The sequence below is a fragment of the Piliocolobus tephrosceles genome, chromosome 6 (genome assembly GCF_002776525.5).
Source record: "Piliocolobus tephrosceles isolate RC106 chromosome 6, ASM277652v3, whole genome shotgun sequence".
Taxonomy (NCBI): domain Eukaryota; kingdom Metazoa; phylum Chordata; class Mammalia; order Primates; family Cercopithecidae; genus Piliocolobus; species Piliocolobus tephrosceles.
The window spans coordinates 147,905,934-147,926,466 of record NC_045439.1 but is presented as its reverse complement, the minus strand read 5'-3'; the positions used below and the strand labels follow the sequence as shown (position 1 = coordinate 147,926,466).

The 20,533-nt window shown below is 48.9% G+C and overlaps 1 protein-coding gene and 1 pseudogene across 1 annotated transcript; one reads left to right on the top strand and one right to left on the bottom strand.

Moving 5' to 3' along the window:
* Window positions 1–1,663: 1,663 nt before the first annotated feature.
* LOC111524268 lies at window positions 1,664–11,521 on the bottom strand (annotated as a pseudogene).
* A 1,257-nt stretch (window positions 11,522–12,778) lies between these two features.
* On the top strand, window positions 12,779–16,089 carry INAFM2 (InaF motif containing 2). Its single transcript, XM_023189381.3, has one exon. The coding sequence runs from the start codon at window positions 13,412–13,414 to the stop codon at window positions 13,877–13,879; it is 468 nt and encodes a 155-aa protein (XP_023045149.1). The 5' UTR covers window positions 12,779–13,411; the 3' UTR covers window positions 13,880–16,089.
* Window positions 16,090–20,533: the final 4,444 nt, after the last annotated feature.

The following is a 20,533-nucleotide window of genomic DNA, read 5'->3' as shown; positions in this document are numbered from 1 at the left end:
CACGCTCACCACTCTAGGAACCCAGCCACTTACTAGCTGGTTTATCTTGTGATACTTAACTTTCCTGGGCCTCAACCTTCTCACCTGTAAAATGGGGATAATAATGGCTCATGGGGATGTTGCAAGGATTAAATAATATAATGAATGGTACTTAATACAGTGCCTATGCAAGAGCTCAATAATACTATCATTATCATTATGAGTTATCATTGTTATTTTATTATTACTTATTAGCAGACACTGGCAGGAAAAATGGTAGGTTCTTATTCCTTCTTCCGCAGTTCTTTCCACAAGTGTCTTCACTGACTTTCCCTTTGGATTTTTCTTCCGGCAGTTCATGTGGATCAGGGGCTGGGCCCGCCTTTGCAGGGCAGACTGAGTTAGGGTTGTGCCTGACTGTGGACTCGAAGCAAGCTGTCCCCACACAGCCTGAACTCATGAAGTGAGGAGCACAAGGGCTCTGAGAATCCTGAGCAAGTGCCAGCCTCCCACCAGCTTCATGCCACCACAGCCCCCCAGCTGATGAGGCACAGGTGAGAGTGCTGAGCTGCCCAGCTGTATGTCCATCTGTGGCCCCAGCTCCAGCCACCCTCTGCATACTGAGAGCTAAGCAGAAGTGGAGGCATGGGCAAGGTTGTGTGGCCAACACTGATCCCTCAGGGAGGAGAGAGGCAATCAAGGCTCCTGTAGATGCTTGGGAGGAAGATGTTGCTTGTCCTCCCACTTCAAGCCCCTCTAGAACCCCAGGAGGAACCATCTGGGACTTAGAAGTGGAAAACAAACTGGGCGTGGTGGCTCACGCCTGTAAACCCAGCACTTTGGGAGGCCGAGAAGGGCAGATCACGAGGTCAGGAGTTTGAGATCAGCCTGACCATCATGGTGAAACCCCGTCTCTACTAAAAACACAAATATTAGCCAGGCACGGCGGCACATGTCTGTAATCCCAACTACTCAGGTGGCTAAGGCATGAGAATTGCTTGAACCGGGAGGTGGAGGTTGCAGTAAGCCGAGTTCATGCTATTGCCTCCAGCTTGGGAAACAGAACGAGACTCCATCTCAAAAAAATAAATAAATAAAGGTGGAAAACCATCAGTCCATGTATGTTTCTCTTTGAAGTGGCATTTTGGATCAAATTTACCTGTGTCCATCTTCAAGAAACCCAAAGCTTAGTCCCCACTGGAGCAAAGATTTGTTCTGTGATCTTAGCAAGTTACCTGAGCTCTTGAATCTGTCAAACTTTTGATCATTTCTAAGATTCCTTCCAGCTCTAAAAATCTCTTTCCACTCAGAAGGTCCAATCTTGTCAGTTTTCTCTCCTGCCTTTCCTCTGAGAGATGACAAACCTAGAGCTGAGAGCTGTAGGTGGCAGGAGAGGCTTAGCTCTCACCCCAGTGTAAGATTCTTGGGCACAATCACTCCTCTGCCTCTGTGAATCCGTCTGTGAAATGGGCCAGTTTTAATAAGTGTGAGATCCTTCTCTGGGTGGGCACGGTGCATTGCATATAGGGAATGTCATCAGTATTGACCAATTGCCTCTGTTCTTACTCCTGTCCTGGTCCAACCTTTCTTTCTTTTTTTTTTTTTTTTTTTTTTTTTTAAGAAGTTAAGTCTTTATTTCCTTGTTTTGCAAATAAAGCTGGCTGAGTTGGTTGCTTTTTGATGATTAGTCAAAGAGACCAAATCCCACATCCTCATCCAGCTCCTCCAACTCTGCCTTGGCTTCAACCTCAGTGGGGCACAGCAGCAGGAGCAGCTGTGGTGGCGGCAGCCACGGAGGCAATAGCCACAAAAGCAGATGGATCAGCCAAGAAGGCCTTGACCTTTCCAGCAAGTAGGAAGGTGTAATCAGTCTCCACAGACAGAGCCAGGACTCGTTTGTACCCACTGATGATAGAATGGGGCACTGATGCAACAGGTGGGTAGCCAATCTGCAGACAGACACTGGCAACATCACCACGGACACCCTCCAGGAAGCAAGAATGCAGCTTCCTCAGTGATGTCAAGCACTTCAGGGTTGTAGATGCTGCCATTGTCAGACACCTGCTGCTTGACCAGCCCAAAGGAGAAGGGAGAGATGTTCGGCGTGTTCAGCAGCGTGGTTCCCACTTTGTCTCCAGTCTTGATCAGCTGCACATCATTCAGGATTTCAATGGTGCCCCTTGGAGATTTTAGTGGTGATTCCTAAAGCCTGGAAAAAGGAGGTCTTTTCGGGCCCCAGACCAGTGGTCTGGGCTGGCACAGTGACTTCACATGGGGCAATGGAACAAGCACAGGTGGCAGCTGGCACCTTACTAGCCAGCAACATATCCCTGATTTCAGTGAGGTCCTCCTTGGTAAACGCAAAGCCCACATTCCCCCAGATATGAGGCAACAGTTTTTCCAGAGCTGGGTTGTTTTCCAGGTGCCCTCAGATGGCCGTGCGCATCAGGGTGTTCTTGTCCATCAGCACCACGGCCTTCTCTCGGAGGGACATGCGGATCTGCTGCATCTGCTTGGAGCCCACATTGCTGTTCCCACGATGAAACATTTCGGATAATCATCCAAAAGCTGGATGATCTTAAAGAAGTAGTTGGACTTCCAGGTTGCCCTGTCTTCCCTGGGCATCACGGCGGTGCATCAAGGATTGCCACGCAGGGTTTAAAGACAAGATCATTTTCACAAGGCCGCAAAGAGAGAGCTTTAAAAAAAAAAAAAATAAAATAAGATAGGATCTCACCCTGGCCCCCAGGCTCATCTTGAACTCCTGGGCTCAAGCAATCCTCCCACCTCACCCTCTCCAGTAACTGGGATTACGGGCATGTACCACTAAACTTGGCATCTGATCCACCTTTTTATCAAGACCTGGGCAAAGCCACAGAGAACAAGCGCCTCAACTTTGTGAATAGCAAGGAGTCAGTGAGGACAGGAATATGTTGGGAGACAGACTCAGGATCCAAAAACATCCTAACCTTCTGGAGCGATGGCCTAACCCTCACAAGGTGAAATGAACAGGGCTTAACTGAGAGATCTGGGCTTGGTGCCAAGACACCGACTGTACAAGGACAGGGTGGGGAAGTGGCCGCTTAGCAGAAGCATGTGTGAATAAAACTGAGGGTTTTCGCTGACAGCCAGCTCCATCTCAGTCAAATGACAGAGCTGCCAATAAAAACGGACAGACTCAGGCTGCTGAACTGAAGTCGGGTACTGAGCCCTGTGGTTCTCCATCTTGATATCACACCAGAACCACCTGCAAAGCTCTGGTAACACTGCGTATTCCTCGCTGTACCAAGACCCTCTGAATCATGATCTGGGATGAGTTGAGAGAGGGAAAGGAAGGTGAGGAGTTTGCATTTTTTTTTTTTTTTTTTTAGAGATGGGTTTCACTCTGTTGCCCAGGCTGGTCTCAAGCCCATGGGCTGAAGCAATCCTCATGCCTTGGCCTCCCAAAGTGTTGGGATTATAGGCATGAGTCACTGCTGTTTGTCTCTAGAAAGTATCCCCCCTCGTTCCAAGATGCACCCAGGGCTTTTGAACCAAGGAACACTCAGGCCCATTCTCATTCTCAGCACAACAGACCACACCCAAAATACTTGAGGAATTCAGTTTAGGTTGCTTTATTGCAGGGAAGGTCATAAGTTGAAGGATATTTGGTGGAAAGCAGCCAGGCTGCAGGATGCAGGCAACACTCTGAAGGGAACCACTTTATAGAAGACACAGGTGGCCAGGAGGCCCAACTTCACATGGATGAGACTTGTCCTCTGGGGTCCCAAAAGTTAGAATCTAGGTCAGGTGCGGTAGCTCACGCTTGTAATCTCAGCACTTTGGGAGGCTGAGGTGGGCAGATCATTTGCCAGGAGCTCAAGACTCACCTGGCCAACATGGCGAACCCCATCTCTACTAAAAATACAAAAATTAGCCAGGCACAGTGGCACATGCCTGTAATCCCAGCTACTCAGGAGGCTGAGGCAGAAGAATTGCTTGAACCCGGGAGGCGGAGGTTGCACTGAGCCGAGATCATGCCACTGCACTCCAGCCTGAGTGACAAAGTGAGACTCTGTCTGAAAAAAAATTTTGTTAAGTATATATATATATATTTTAAAGTTAGAACCTTAGAAGACTATCTTAGGTCAGGTTTCTCAGGAAACATGCCGAGATAGAGATTTGCTTGTAGGAAGTTTATTGGGGGTGCTTGCAGAGATAACATCTCTGGAGTAGTGAAAGAATCAGAATCAAGCCAGAGGAAGAAATTGGTGAACAATGCAGTCACAACACAGAATGCTTCCACAGGAAGCCCTGGGGTTGAGCTGGCCCTTTAGAGTTAGCCCCAACTCGGATAAGAGGGCTGTACCTTTGAATTCCACATTGACTTGGCAGACGACCCCTAGGGAAGGGTTGTGAAGTCCAGCAGACAGCTCCCTTTGGCAGCTGAAGGAAAGGCCAAGGGAGAGACTCATGTGTGAGCCATTGGCAGCCAACACTTCTGGCAACTTCGGGGATAAGCTCCTTGGTCCTAAAGGCAGTATCTGGGAGGTGCACCACAGCAACCTAGACAGTACCCCCATGCATAGCCCAGACCTAACTGATTTATGTGGTAAGTTCACTCTACCTGGGAATAGCTCCTCCAGGATTCTGGGAAACTTACAAGAATTAAATGGAGAAAGTATAGCCCCCACTACTGCAACTAGTCTTGGTGACACAACTGATATTCATCATTCCCCTCCTCTGTCACTCATTCTAGATTCTTTTTACCTTCAACTTGCACCTCTGCTGGTCTAGGTGGCTTGCCTGTTGGGGTAACCAATAACCAATCACCATGGCCTTCAGACCATGCTGCTGATGTGCCCACCTTCCACCAAAATTGGGCATACCAACAGACACCCCAGTGGATCATGGGCACCAAACATATTCTTTCCCGACCCCCTTATGTAATAGCAGCCCTATCTCTTCCAAAGGATCGGGGTCAATTGCCCCTTCCAGGAAGTGACTCCTCTTCTTTCCTGCTGGTTTCTTGGCACAAAGAGCCTGACGAACAGAAAGCAGCCATACTTAAGTTTATGGGGTTCTTGTTCTGTCCCTGGTGGAAGTGTTCCCATTCTGGGAACCAGATTCTCTGAACCCAGAGAGCTTGGAACTGCAGGAACGGGAACCACAAATTCCTCCAGAAAGGTCACTGGGAGTGATGGTAAGTGGAGTCATTCCTACTTCTACCCCTAGTTTCCTAAACCTCTATTCTACACGTTCAGACATAGCACCATATATGATAGTTATTGATTAGGATGCATACCTCATCCTGGAGCACGGTGTCCCATCATCTCTAACATGGTATTTCAGCTGCGCTTGTAAAGGCTGTTCAGCTGCGCTTGTAAAGGCTGTTCTATCACTCTATCAGCTCTATTCAGCTTCTGGGTGGTGAAGTATGTAATAGGCCTAAAACATCCCATGATGATGTGCCCATTCTGTCCTTAAAGTAGGACTCTTGGTCTTCTGCAATGATATATGAGATCCCATGTCAGTGAATCAAACACTCTTTTAGCCCCCAGAGAGTAGCCTTTGAGCAGAAAAGACAAATCTATATCCAGAATATATGGCAATTCAGGTCAAGATCAGTCCCTCACCCTTCTGGAGTAGAACAGGTCCAAGGTAGCCAGCTTGGTACTGCGTGGCTGGTATCAGTTGCTGGCAGGTTGGACTTTTAGCAGTGACAATAGCTAGATTGGCCTTAGTGAGTGGGAGCCCATTCTGTTGAGCCACCCCTGCCACCATACACAGGTGACACATGTGTCACCTCCATCTATGCCACCATGGCCACTTTATTCATGTGCCCATTGTGCCAGCATGGGGTGGTCAATGACAGAGGCAAGCTAACATTAATTCCACATCATTCTATCTACTTGGTTATGCAGTCTCCCCTGTGGCAGGTGGTCTCTGATGAGTATTAACATGCAATATAAAGATCTTCAATAGTAAGACCTATCTCTACACACACACACAAATTAGCCTGATGTGGTGGTGTGTGCCTGTGGTCCCAGCTACTCCAGGGGCTGAGGTAGGAGATCGCTTGAGCCCCAGAGGTCGAGGCTGCAGTGAGCCATGATCGCACCACTGCACTCCAGCCTGGGCAACAGAGCAAGACCCTGTGTCAAAAAATGAAAAAATAAAGATATTCACACTTGGTGCTCCCTCAAATAGATATAGCCACGTCTCTTCCCAAGACCTTCTTCTTCCCAATCTTCCAGTATTTCTCTTTCTAGCCCTCTAACCAACTAGTCAAGCCATTTGCCTACAGCTCATGAGCCTATAGACATTTTCACCTCAGGCTTCTCTACCAGGGGCCATGCTGATGATTCAGTTCCCAGTCAGGTATCAATGTCAATGCAGACACTGCATCCAGCAGACCTTAAAGTGTTTGACTATTCTACTCTCCCCGGTGTACAGTTACCCAGGTAAACAGCATAGTTCCCTTTGGGGAAGTAGTGGGGAAATCATTACTGTATTGCTATAGTATTGCAGAAACCTTTCTCCTGGGAACCTGAACTGAAAAGTGAATCAGGACTGGAAACCAAACAAGATATTGTGACTTTTTATTGGCGCAGCTGCCATCAACCTCCTGGTCTTTCATCCTTGATTTATTTTAATTGTATAGCTCAGCGATTCTCAGTGTGTGCTCTCCAGACCCCTTGGGGTCCCTGAGATCACTTCGGGAGTTTCACAAGGTCAAAATTCCTTTCATAATAATACTAACATGTTATTTACCTTTTTAACTGTGTTGACATTTGCACTGAAGGTGCTAAAGCAATGGTGGGTAGAACCTCTGGCATCTTTTTTTTTTTTGAGATGGAGTCTCACTCTGTCGCCCAGGCCGGGGTGCAGTGGCCGGATCTTAGCTCACTGCAAGCTCCGCCTCCCATGTTCATGCCATTCTCCTGCCTCAGCCTCCCGAGTAGCTGGGACTACAGGCGCCCGCCACCTCGCCCAGCTAGTTTTTTGTATTTTTTAGTAGAGAAGGGGTTTCACCGTGTTAGCCAGGATGGTCTCAATCTCCTGACCTCGCGATCTGCCCGTCTCGGCCTCCCAAAGTGCTGGGATTACAGGCTTGAGCCACCGCGCCTGGCCTACCTTTGGCATCTTAAACAACCAAAGCAGTGACACCAAACTGAACTAGTAGTTCATTGCAGAAAGAAAGAGGAAAGAAAAGGAAAAAAAAAGGAAGAGAGAAAATCATTTTACTTTAGAATATCTTTAACAAAACAATAACAATTGTTAAATTGTATGAAGTTATGACCCTTAAATAGATGTCTTTTTAATATTCCATGTGATTAAATGAAAAGTACTCTACTGCATATGGAAGTATAATGGTTTTCTTGGGGAAAAGCACTTTTGCGATTGAGTTGTGAGCTCAACTAGCCACTTTTTTCATGGAACACCAGTTTTACTTGAAAGAAGAACTGAAAAACCATGGCTATGCAGACTTGGCTATTTGGCAGATGTTTTCTCACATTTGAACCAAGTGAGCCTGTCACTTTGAGAAAAAATAACTGATAGTGTTTGTTACCAATTATAAAATTTGAGTTTTCAAGTAAAAACTAGAATTTTAGAAAGCATGTATGTACTATCATGAGCTTCCTAGATTCCTAATACTTAAACTTTTTGTAATATTATCAAATGTGATTTTTTCTATTATATAATGAAATGTATCAATATTGCAAAGATATGTTTAATTCAGTGAACCAATATTTTCCAAATGACCAAAGCGGGATATTATAAAATCATGCATGGGTAAAAGTGCCATTCAAAGGGCAAGTTAGATCAATGGACTTTAAGGTAATTGGATACAAAAAAAGTTCACTGATATAGTTTTATAGTCTACATTTCAACTACCATTTAAGAAAATACTGCTTGTTGGGTTTTGGTGTAGTATGAAAGAAAAACAGCCACAATTATCTGAAAAGGCTGTTAAAATGCTCCTCTCTTTTCCAACTACACGTCTACATGAGGCTGGATTTTCTTCATATATTTTAACCATAACAACAAATTGCCAGCAGATTAAATGTAGATGCAGGTATGAGATGCCAGGCATGTTGGCTCATGCCTGTAATCCCAGCATTTTGGGAGGCCAAGGCAGGTGGATCACTTGAGCTCAGGAGTTTGAGACCAGTCTGGGCAAAATGGCAAAACCCTGTCTTTACAAAAAAACACAAAAATTAGCCAGGCATGGTGGTGCGCACCTTAAGTCCCAAGCTACTTGGGAGGCAGAGGTGGGAGAACTGCTTGAACCTGGGAAGTGGAGGTTGCAGTGAACTGAGATCATGCCACTTATACTCCAGCCTGGTGACAAAGTGAGAGTCTGTCTCAAAATAAAAAAAAAAAAAAAAAGGATATGAGGATCCAGTTGTCTTCTACAGTATAAAGCCACATTCCAGAGATCTGCAAATTTACAAAGCAAAGCCACTCTTTTCACTATTTTTTGTCATAAAAATATATTATCTGGCCAGGTGCAGTGGCTCACGCCTGTAATGTCAGCATTTTGGGAGGCCGAGGCGGGTGGATCACAAGGCCAGGAGTTCCAGACCAGCCTGCCCAACATGGTGAAACCCTGTCTCTACTAAAAATACAAAAATTAACCGGGTGTGGTGGGCGCCTGTAATCCCAGCTACTCAGGAGGCTGAGGCAGGAGAACTGCTTGAACCTGGGAGGCGGAGGTTGCACTGAGCCAAAATCATGCCACTACACTCCAGACTGTGCAACAGAGTGAGACTCCGTCTTGGAAAATAAATAAATAAATAAATAAATAAATAAATAAATAAATAAATAAATAAATAATATATATATTATCTATGTTAACATGTAGTGGGGCTTATTATTCTCTAGATAAATTAATAAATATTTTGCAAAACCCTTGGTCTTATTTCTAATATGTCAAATTAAAATAGCTAAAACCCACATAAATAAAATCCCTTTAGATACTTCTCTCTCTCATACATACATATATATATATATATATATATATATATATATATTTAGAGACTAGGTTTCACTCTGTCACCCAGACTGGAGTGCAGTAGCATGATCATGGCTTAGTGCAGTCTCAAACTCCTGAGGTCAAGCGAGCCTCCTGCCTCAGCCTCTCGAGTATTTGGGACTACAGGTATATGCCAACCTGCCTAGCTAATTTTCAACTTTTTTTTTTTTTTGTAGAGATGAGGTCTCACTATTTTGCCCAGGCTGATCTTGAACTCTTGGGGTCAAGTGATCCTTCTGCCTCAGCCTTCCAAGTAGCTAGGATTACAGGTGTGAGCCACCACATCAGGCTTAGAGACCTCAATATTTAAGAGTGTAAAGGGATCCTGAAACTAAAACATTTGAGAATCACTAGTATAGATTGAGCAGTACTGTTACTGGCTGCCTAGCTAGCTTGCTCCAGGGATGCTATGCTATCAACCACCTTCAACCACGGTCCTCTACTGGCCAGGACTGCCCCCACTGCCACTCCAACTTGCTGCTTATTACAACCGTTGTGCTGTCTAGCTTCTATGATTTCACCATCCTATCATCCCCACTGCTATCTGGAGCCAGTTCCAGAATGGCCTCTTGCTGTCAGGCATGGCTTACAGAGGGCAGTCCAAACTCACCTTCTCAGGGATACTGGTACCCCTCTCAACAGTGCGTTCCTTGTTGCTTTGATGACCAGAGCATCCTCTGGGCCTTCCTGCAGAACTTAAGTGGTTTCTGGCCTTACACAGAATATACCCACTTCTCTGAGCTTTTGAACCCTTCTTCCACATTCTGCTGTGGTAGTTCTGGCATTTTCATTACACTCTGGTAGCCATTGCCTTTCTCCTGTCTCCCAGGATCCTTATTGGGATATCACATCCTGATTCACATCCTGATTCACAGGAGAATACTCCTATAACAACAACGTCTCCCTTGTTCAACTTAATGTTTGGCACCACACCCCACCTTGATCTAGCCTATACATTTGCTCCTGGATCCTGCCAGTATATATTGGCTACTTCCACCATGACTTCATGGTCTAGCCTTCTTCCCTAGTGGGCCCCTGCACATCTCTGACTGGGCTTTATTGTGATCTGGCTCTATGTATTGCGCTTGTAGGCCAGGAGAGAAAGGCAGCTTCCTTTGGTGTCAGAAGGCAAGTCCCAGGGACAGTTGCAGCTGAGCCATCATAGCCAACACTCCTGACAATTGGAAGAATGAGCACCTCCCTCCTGAGGGTGACCTGGGTAGTAACCCCCAATATCCACTACAGAGAAGAGACAAAGTCTAGCTTTGCCTATGAGGCAGAGCAGAGCCGGGATCAAGAGCCTAATGCCCTGGAGTCAGGGGTCTGAATTCCATTAGGGCTTTTGAATTCCAAGGCATTAGGGCTATGTGACCTTGAGCAGGTTCTTGGCCCTTTCTGAGGCAGGGACTTCAGCTATGAAATGAAGATAAACAGTACTACCTGATAGGTCATTGGGAGACAGATAAGACAAGGAATGTAAGGGCTTGGTCTAATGCCTATAGCACATTCTAAGGACACTGTTATTGTCATAATTGGTCAGAACTTTGCAAAGCCAAAAAGGGCTGCCTCAGGGAGCAAACAGTAAGTATGCCACAATCCCAGATGGTCTTTGGACTGACGCTGCTGAGTGCTCCCCAGGGATTTTGTGGAGGAGGCTCTAGGGTCCCCAGGGGTATTCACAAAAGATGACCTTCTGGGCCCATTCTGTCCCCAAGCTGCCTGGATTCTCTGATTTCTCTGATCCCTGCCTGTTCTTAGTGGGGGGAGGCATATTCACTTTCAGGCCACTAGGGGGCCATTTCGTTTTCTGCAACAGGAGAACACTAATGGTTTCTTAATGGCTCAGGCACCAGGGAGATCAGGCTCAATTATATCTGAAAGCATTCTTAGTTCCTGGGGTAAAAGACACTATGTAAATCCAGATAATAAATAGACATTATTGATGACAGGTTAAAGAATCTGGCACTGTTTCGTTTAGAGAAGATAGAGTGAGAGGAATTGAATAAAGGCTTCAAGTATATTATTCTTTGGTACAGAAGAGTGACATGCTGTTTTCCCACTCCACTGGGAACCAAGCAAGAAGAAAGGCATTTAATTTGCAACAGAAATATGGCGAAGCAATATGGCGTGCATTCAGGAAAGGGGAGTGAAGGAAGCTTTGCAATGGCCTCACCTGGAATAGTTAAGAAGAATTCACCATGGAATCGTTGTATGATGTGTCCTGCCAGGAAAGCCCTAGAGCAGGGGAGAGAAGAGAGAACTTCCAGAGACAATTCAAGAATTTTAAGTCAACAGGCTGCCCTGGCTGACCTAACAGCAGGGTGGAGCAGTGAGCTGTTTCTTCCCCATCAGCCCACAAAAGGCCATAAACACTCCACACTTCCAATATCCTTGAAATTTCTCAGAAAAGTAAAAAAGCAGCTTTTTCCTTTAAATAGCATCTGACTAGCCATTAGTAGTGGCAGCCCCCCACCTGGGCCTGGATCAGGAATGACACTGAGACTGGGTTAGAGGCCTGTGATTCCAACAGTCCACTAGCACACTCAGTTCTGGTAGCCACTTCCGTGCTACTGAGGTGGCAAAGCACAGTGTTGGGAGGGCTTCCTCGTGTGTGTGTGTGTGTGTGTGTGTGTGTGTGTGTGTGTGTGTGTAGGGGGGTCCTCGGGAAGCCAAAGATTCCTGGAGGAGGGGGGGAAGTGAGAAGGGTAGAGGGGATCCTGCCCTACAAGGTAGAAGCCAGGTCAGGCTCACATTTGCAGAGGGTTCACCCACAGAACCCCATCAGAACCACAGTCCTCTTCCCCAACACACGCCTAGGCAAGTCTCCCTCACTCATTCAGACACCCAGGCAGTCCACATGCCCAGTTCTGGGAACACAGGAAGTAGCATCCAAGGAGGAGAGAACCAGAATTCTGGAAAGGCTTATAGAGAGGGAACGGGGAGGAAAGAAGGCAGGGAGAGCAGGAGAGCGGTAGGAGGGGGACAGCACAAGTAAAGCCGCAAGGGAGAGTCTGAGCATGAAGGGTTGTTAGCACCTAGGGGGTCCCAAGACCAGGCACAGAGCCCATTGCCTGGCCCCTGGCCTGGAGCCAAAGAAGACAAACCTCACATGGGAAAGTGGGGATGGGACAACCACCCAAGCCTTGCGGTCTGGAGGGGATCTGAGAGTGAAAACGCTGTAGAATCCCTGAGAGTTAAACTCCTCAAGGTTCAGTGCAGCCCCTTGGGTCCAAATCCAGGAATTGGAAGACCCAAAAAGCGGGACCTGCGACCTGCTGCGAACTTCGGGACTAAGGTGTTAGGCAAGTCTGGAGAACAACTCAGTCCCGTGGCTCTGTCCCGGAGGCTCAGGGTTGGGGGGTGAGGCGGGCTGGGGTACGAAATTGGGAAGACTTCAGTAGAGTTCCGAAGCCCAGCATGGACCAGGTAGAAGGAACACAACCAGCTGCGGCCCCAGTGGGCGCTCCAGGTGCCAGGACCGCCTGCCTACCCTGGCGTCAACCAGGTTCTTTAGCTGTGAATGGGCCTGGGGGACCCGCCCAGGAGGTACGTGGAGCAGGGCGCGAGCTGGAAGCTGGAGCGTGGTATCCTCCCTCTCCCTCTTACGGTCCCCTCCCAGAGGATAAACTGAGGCCGGGGGTCCGAAGCCCGGGCTGCTATTCCACCTGTCACTTCGGAGCCTCGGGGCGGAGCCGGGAGGCGCCAGAGTTGACAGCTCGCGCTCTGACCGCCCCTTCTAGCTCCGCACTCCGCCTAACACAACGCCGTTCCCCCTTTTAAAGAAGTGCTCGGAGCTCCAGTCTACGCCGCGCCAGCCCGCAAGGGGCCGCGGCGACGTCGCCCGTTTAAGAGCCAGCCTCCCTTAACTCTCTCTTAACGGGGCTTCCCGGCGGGGGCTCTTGGCTCCCGGCAGCAGCCACCTCCCCTCGCGGCACTTCCGGACCCCGGCGTCGCCCTTTTAAGAGGCAGCCCCCAGCAGCGCTCTCCCCGCCCCCTGTTGCCGGCGCGCGAGGCGGGGGAGCCGGGCTGGAGCCGAGCGCGCGGTCCGCGCGGCCACTGGAGACCAGGCGGCCGGCGGCCGGGCAGGCGGCGGCGGAGCGCGCGGCGGCGTGGCGGCGGATGGGGACGCGGAGCCGGGCGGCTGTGGCGGCTGTGGCTGTGGCGGCGGCGGGGAAGCAGCTGACGGGCCGGCGGCGGCGGCGGCGCTGGCGGCGGTGACTGGTCCAGGCCCCGGCGGCGGCTGCTGCAGCGACGCGGTGGCGGGCTGCGGGCGGGCAGCGTGAGGAGCGGCGGCGGAACGCGGGGCCGCCGGGAACCGAGGGCGCCGGGCCGCCCCCTGCCCAGTCCTTGCAGGCCGCCAGGCCCCCTCCAGCCGGGGCCGTGGAGCACCGGGGCAAAGGCCGGGGCCCCCCCATGAAGGAGCGCGACGCGGCCCCGGCCGAGCGGGGCAAGCCGGCCACCTACACCGGGGACAAGAAGGCGAAGATGGCGGCCAAGACCAACAAGAAGTGGGTCCGGCTCGCCACCGTGTTCGCCTACGTGCTCTCCGTGTCGCTGGCCGCCATCGTGCTCGCCGTCTACTACAGCCTCATCTGGCAGCCGGTGGGCGCCGGGACCTCGGGGGGAGCCGCTGGCCCGCCCCCCGGCGGCTCCAACGCCACCGGCCCGTCTGGGACTTCGGGGGCGGGGGCGGCGGCGGCGGGGCCCAACACCACTGGGTCGTCCCGCCGCGAGGCGCCGCGCGACGCTCCCCCACTGCAGGCAGCGCGGCCGGCGCCTCCGGAGCCCCCTGCGGACAGCTCCCTGGCCGGGCCGCTCGAGCGGCCTCGGGGGCCGGACGAGGACGAGGAGGAAGCGGTGGCGGCGCCCGGGAGTCGTTGAAGCCCTCCGCGCAGGGGGCAGCCGGGAACCATCCTCCCCAAGCCCAGAGGCAGGACTTCGCAGCAGGATGGGGTGGGGAGCCCGCGGGAATGACCCCACGGGAGTGAGCACCCCCCCACACTCCCACCATCGCCGGCTGGCCCCGGAGCGGGAGGCCCGCAGCCAGATCTTCAGCCAAGGGACCACGATTCGCCGGGGGGCTGGGGGTTTGCTGCCCAGGACCGTGCTGCACCAGGGCCCTGAGCCGTAGGGGGATGGGGGGAGGGGTGGAGAGATCCCGGCACCAAACCCTTCTGCGCTGCTCGCTCTGGTGTATCCTACATGCAGGGATGACTGGGGCTTTCCCCCAAGACTCAGGGGAAGGATGGAGCTGTAGGGGCTCTTTTTAAGTAAGCTGAAGCTCTCGAAAGGAGGAGGGCACCAAAAGTAGTGGAGCTCAGGTACGTCAACCTAGTTGCAGTGGCCAGAGATGCATTAAATTTCTAGATCCCTGTATATAGTTGTTGACATATGCACTAGAAGCTATAATCACATAGAATTCTATGTATATCCTCCCACACCCTGGGTAGCTACTGACTGAAGGGGTCAAGCAAGGGCTATTTGCTGGCCCCCAAAGTACACCTGGCCAGAAGGGCACAAACACGGCTTCTTAAATCACTCACTTTCTCCTGTTCCCCTCCTATTTCTGAAATATAAGTTTATGACGTTCTTTCACAAAAGAGTATAATCATTCTTAGACTGTTGACATGGCTGTGGAAAGCCTTAGGAGAAGTAGGAGCAATTTAGGGAGGGTGGGGAATGTACTCATCCCCTCTTTCCATCCTAGGGCCCCCACCAAAGAGGCTTGTTGCAGCCCTCAGTATCTGGATATGGGCCAGGGAGGAAGGAGGGGAAAGAGCAATGCTGCTGTGCTTCAATCCTGGCCTTCCCCTCACAGAATTCTTTTAGGAAGAGCAAGCTTTTGTAAGTAGAGTGACTGACTGACGAGTGTTTTTATCTTTTTTTTTTTTCCTGCTCCTCAAAATGTTGTCTTGTTCCGGCAATCACTTTTGCCCCCCTTCTTTCCTGAGCCTGTAGTGACAAAGCCCCGCGATTTGGGATGAAATCTGTTGTGACCCCAGAGCTTTGATCACACACACATCCTCTGGTTTTGAGTAATGCTACAGAATCAGAAAGGCTGGAAGGTGGGCTTCACATTCAGGATTGTGCTTTGAGAGCCAGCTAATAGACTAGCCAAGGGAAGGTTGAATTGGCTGTCTTTACCTTTCCTGATAAGCCCTACTTAAATGCAGCCTGTAATTGTATAAAGGAGATGAGAAACATCAAGAGAAATATGTGGACATGTGTGTAGCTCTGGGGTAGCAAGAACTAGACTTCGTCAATTTGGATTCCATTTCCTTCTGCCACTTGCTTTTAGGCAATTGAGTGTGGGTAGTGATGAGATATCAAACCCCTTAGTGTTTCCTTTTTGGGAAATGAGGCACTATTTTTTAAAAAAAAAAAAAAACAACTTACCCACCTGAGTCCTGAAACAGTTTGTCTCTCCAGTTTTCTGGCCTATACTCTGGTTAGCTCTGATCCAAGTTTACAGGACAACAGCCTTCTTTAAGCCATGTCCTGTTGTGGGCACGATAATAGCAACTGAGCTGTCACAGCCTACCAGCAGGCTGGTAACACCTCCAGGGTCTCTTGGCTATAGCAGATTTCTTAGCAGCTGACTAGGACTTCAGTCATTGGGAAGCCTGTGAGGCCTTTACATTTTTGGTGTGAGACGGGGAAGAAACATAAAATGCCACTTTATAACTTCAATACTAGCCTGTAATTTATATTTACTGTGTGAATTTTTAGTCCTATATTTTAATAATTTGTAAATTGATCTTTATTCCAAGAATCCTTTGAACTTGTAGAACATCTGGGAGTCCACTTCCCTGTCCTCTTCCTGATCCCTGCTTTCTGGACTGTTTAAATCCTCTTTGGGATGGATCAGAGAGTCTAGAGAGGCCACTCGTAGTTCCAGCTGCTGGCCTCCTGACTCTCCAAAGCCTTCACTGGAATTGGGACATTTGCTCCAGCCCTAGCTGTGAACATGACCAGAGACATTATTTATAATTCAGCCATTTAAGATATACCTGTACTCAAAAAGTCCTGTATATTTTTTAAAAGTTTTATTTTTCAGGTGAACAAAAATACATCCTAAGAACTCTGCCTAAGCCTGTGTAAGTTGATCATTTCTGTTACTGTGCTTCAAGGGGACGGAGTAGAGGTGGAAGAGTAACTGGTCTGAGGTGTGATGGATGGATGGTGATGAACAGGTTGAGGAGGAAAAAACAATTGCCCTGCTATTCTCAGTGCCTGATGGCTGGAATGCATTGATTAGTGAAGGATGGCAGAATCCATCTTAGTTGGGAAGCAATCCTGGGGTGGGAAGAACAGTGATCTCTAGCTCAGCCACCTTTTGCCAACCTTAAACAGGCTGAGAAAAAGTTCCGCTTTACAGGAGCAGATGCCTAGCTGACAAAGCTAAGGGCCCAGTAAGCATGAATATTAAGATTTACTGCAAACATTTAGCTGGCTAAGCACCGAGGTGAGGATAAGCTGCCTGATAGCATCACTGTCCTCACCTTTCAAGCATTGGCCTCTAGATAAGTCAAGAAGTGCTAACACCTGAAAGGCAAGTGTGCATCTGTGGTGCTTGGTCAGAGCTTTGTCTACCGTGGAGGAGGTAAGAGAGCCAAATGGCTGAGAGGTGTAGGTTGCTTCAAAGGTGAGGCTTTTTTCTTCCCTTCAAGCAAACAAAAAAGATGTGGGTGAAAAGCACAAATATAAGGGATTAGTTATGCTGCAAAATACATGGTAAGCAATTGAGCTCAGCTCATTATTAGACAATGCTGCCCGGTACAAATCCGGAGTGAGAAGCCAGTGTCGGTGGAGCCCCCTGAGGCCTGCACTTCAGCAGAGCTGTTGGGGGGTAGCTACTGTTCTTTTACATTACCTTGTAGTCTGCGGGGAGGCATGGAAAAAGTCTGCCCTTCTTTTATTTCCCTCTTGAGCCTACACAATGACTTTCTGAGAGAGGGCTTGGTAAGGCAGAGCAGAAGGGGAGTGAAAGAGTTTCCGAGGCTCTTTTGGTCGGCCCCTCCTTTTTGCAGACAGTGACATGTGGCTTCCACAGCTGCCCACGGTGGCTTCACATGTTGGGCACATACAGCAATATGTACAGTGGGAGCCTGCTAGCGGACGAGACGGGGCCTGGTTGGCCGAGGAGCAGTGGTCTGAATAGCTTTATTTCCAAGGGTTAGAAATCGGCTGCACAATTGTCCATCAAGTTTTAAGCCGGGAAGGAGAGATCTGTGCAAACGGGGTTACTTTCCTTCCATGGCTTTGCACCGGGACTACCAGGACCATTTCTAGGTGTTTGCTTATATTGGAAGTTACGGTGTGCATTCATTTATTCCCTGACAGCCTGAACTTGAAGAGAGATAAGCCTGTTTTGAAAGTGAAGGTTTTAGGGGTGGGAGATCAGGGAAGGAACCCATTAGGCTGAGTTTGTGAGGGTATCTTCACTTTCCCCATTAATGTTAAGGTACACTGAAGTGTTTCTCTGAGGTTTTAAACATAAGAAATATTTCTGTTCCTGACAGCCCTAGATTTCCACATGGTATGAGACCGTGTTTTGGAAGCTTTTCTGTCTACCTTGTTTTTCAGTTTTCACTGGGGAATTCTGAGATAGCGTGTTCTTTCGTGGAGTATTTATATCCTGTCTTGAAATGCTGAATGCATAGCATCTACTTGTTTCTACATGTTTCTGTAAGGAGAGCTGAAAGGTCAGGTCACAAGCTTTAGGGCTACCACAGCTATTTAAAAGGGGTAATAATTGTCCTGTCTTTCCTGTCTACAGAGAATGGAGGTATTTCTGGAACTGCAATTCAGTAACAAAAGGGCCACAGCTGTACTTTTTGTTTTCCATCTCCCTCAGTGGAAGGAGAAAGTGCAGTGGCTTTGCCTGTTTCTCATGACCAGCACTCAGTGCCTGGCAGTGGGTACTCAGAATTTGTTGATCTCTGGGTTGATCAGCACCCAGTGGGTGCTGGGTGCTGATGGAATCAACCTTAGTATCACTGTGGTGTCCCTGTTGTAATCTACTTGCATGCCCGTATCCACAGCCCGTAATCTGGTTCAAGGAGGTAGGTTGCTAAAGAAAACCCCTGCAAATTATAGCTGCACTGATCTCTCTGGCCTCAGTTTTTTTTATTTCCAAGTCGAAGGACTCAGCCTTGGCCTTCCTGTTCTTTCCGGGTGCCGGCAGTCCACGGTGGTATTCCGTATGGTGCTTAATGGACATGCCGTAGGATATGTGACCTGTTCGTTGTCTCCTAGGTGCCAGCCCTGCAGCCTAATGTTAAGCTATAAACATGCCTGCTCTGTCGACAGTTTTTTGGTTACCTCTGTTTTACTTGCTGACATAGCCTGTGGTTTTCTGCTGCCAGAAAGCCTGTGTTATGCTTTTTGTCCCCTCCAGTAGCTAATTGAAAAAGCAAACAAACAAACTTCTCTTTCCCACTCACCTAGACTCTACCAGGCTTTCCACCCTAAGTGCAGAAACACCCTGCATGGGAGCCACCTGGTCAGCGCTCCTCACTGGATCCTGTGCCCCATTCAATTCTATAAACATTTGTTAAGCGACCACTAAAGGACCAGAAAATTATCTGCAAGGAATTTACAGTCATGCCCGCAAGTCTCCCCTTGTCAAACGACCCTGTTTTCTTCAGTATTCTGTTTTTGCAATAGCTTATCAGTTAAATGGCAGTAAGATTTTAGCTAATATCCGCAGGGATGTTTTCCACGAACCATTACCTTTAGTTCAAGAATTTTAGTTTAGTTTAGATCTTTATTTGGTGTCTACAGTGTTCTAAGTGAACCTCAAAACTCCGAAAACCAACTTGTCCAAAAAAAAAAAAAAAAAAAGCAATTGCATTGATTACCAAGGATTTCCTTTGAAATACATATACCTTTCTCTGCTACCTCAGCGTTCAGAGTCGTTAGTTGAGGTCTCCCCACACTTGTGGCCTGGAGGCCCACCTGCTCCCTCAGCTCCCTGCTGGTAGCCTGGGTGGTGTAGAGTCACAGCAGCCAGGCTTAGAGGTGTAGACAGCTCACAGCATCACAAGGCCCTGGGCAGGGAGACTGTGTGTTCTTGGGAGGGACCCCTGAACTGGAAGATGGGAAGCCTGGGGACTCAACAATGGCGTTAGTTAAGGCCTTTGACCTCTCTCTTTTCTGCTAAATAAATGGGAATTCCGGAGAGCAAATGGAGGTTATAGATCTGAAAGGGCTTTGAGATCTTGGGAATAAAAGTACAACGTGTACACATGAAGTAATATATTTTCAAGGGAATGTCTGTCCCTTGGGCAATATGATGCTGCACAGAAAGAAATGTGAAGGGGGTAGGTGGTAAACATTACAGCAGTGTGCCCAGACTAGCAGCATCGGCGTCACCCAGGAATGTGTTAGAATAATGACAGCTTAGGCCACATCCCAGACCAACTGAAGAAGAAATTCAGAAAGCGAAGCCCAGCATTCTGTTTTAACCAGCCTTCCAGGTGATGCTGATACACACTGAAGTCAGAACCACTGGCCCAGCCTTTTCCTCTGATGCTGTAACTTAGGGGTAGGGTATTTCTGTTTTGACAGATGGTCATCAAGGTGCCTTTTGACCCTTTCTCTTGGTTAAAGCCAGCTGCCCTGCTGGGGGAAGAGGAAACAGTGTCCCTAGTGCTTGTAAGAAAAGGGAAAAAGGCTGCATTGTCCATTATTTTTGACAGTTGCCGCAGAACTTGCCCTGGAGAGCTTGTTAAAAAGGCAGCCCTGAGCGAGTCCCGTCCCTCTCCAGCGAAGGTACTGCTGTGTTTGCCTCACCTCCTGCCCTGAGGCCTGCTGCTTCTTGAGCCAGTCCTTAAAAGGAGCACTGGGTGCCACATTTGTTCTCTCTGGTGCCAGGTCTGTGCTATTTCACTTCCCTGGCGTCAAGTGGGTGCTTAATGAGCAGCTGTGACGTAAGGCCCAGCAGACTTGAGAGAAAGCAGCTGCAGTCCATGCTTTCTGCTGGCTGCTCTCATTCCCTCTCTCAGCCTTGAGTTCTCCCCCTTTGGTGGGGTTGTGGTCAACCGCTGTCAGCCCTTCCTCATGAGCCCTGATAACCCTTGCTCAGAAAGAGATGTGTGTGGGGTATGTGGACATGGGTAAGTGACTTGCAACAGAAGTGACGTGGTGTCTTTAGTTCTCCTATTCCCTCGGCCCCTCCCCTTGATTTAGTCCCTAAAATAAGAAAATACGGCTGTATTAGGATTTTTGACAGTTCCTTGTTCTTTTAGGGGGTTAGTGCGATCTTTTCCTGTTGTTCTTGTCCCTGACAGGGTTGGGGCTGGAGTTGACCGGTGGTCTCACATTCCAAACTTGTGCCTTGTTGGATAGCTAGGCTCTCCTGCTTCCAAGGATCCCCAGTTCCTGTCCCTTGACCATAGCAAACTCTAGTCATGCTGCTCCTTTGGTGACAAAACAACTCTGGGACACACAGAGCAAACTCCTCAAGGGGGTTTGTTTCTGGGGAAAATAAGCAAGAAACGGTGGTGTGAGTGCGTGAGGTTGCTACTGAGG

Excerpts from the sequence above, each read along its gene's own strand:
- INAFM2 (XM_023189381.3), top strand. The coding sequence starts at position 13,412 with ATGAAGGAGCGCGACGCGGCCCCGGCCGAGCGGGGCAAGCCGGCCACC.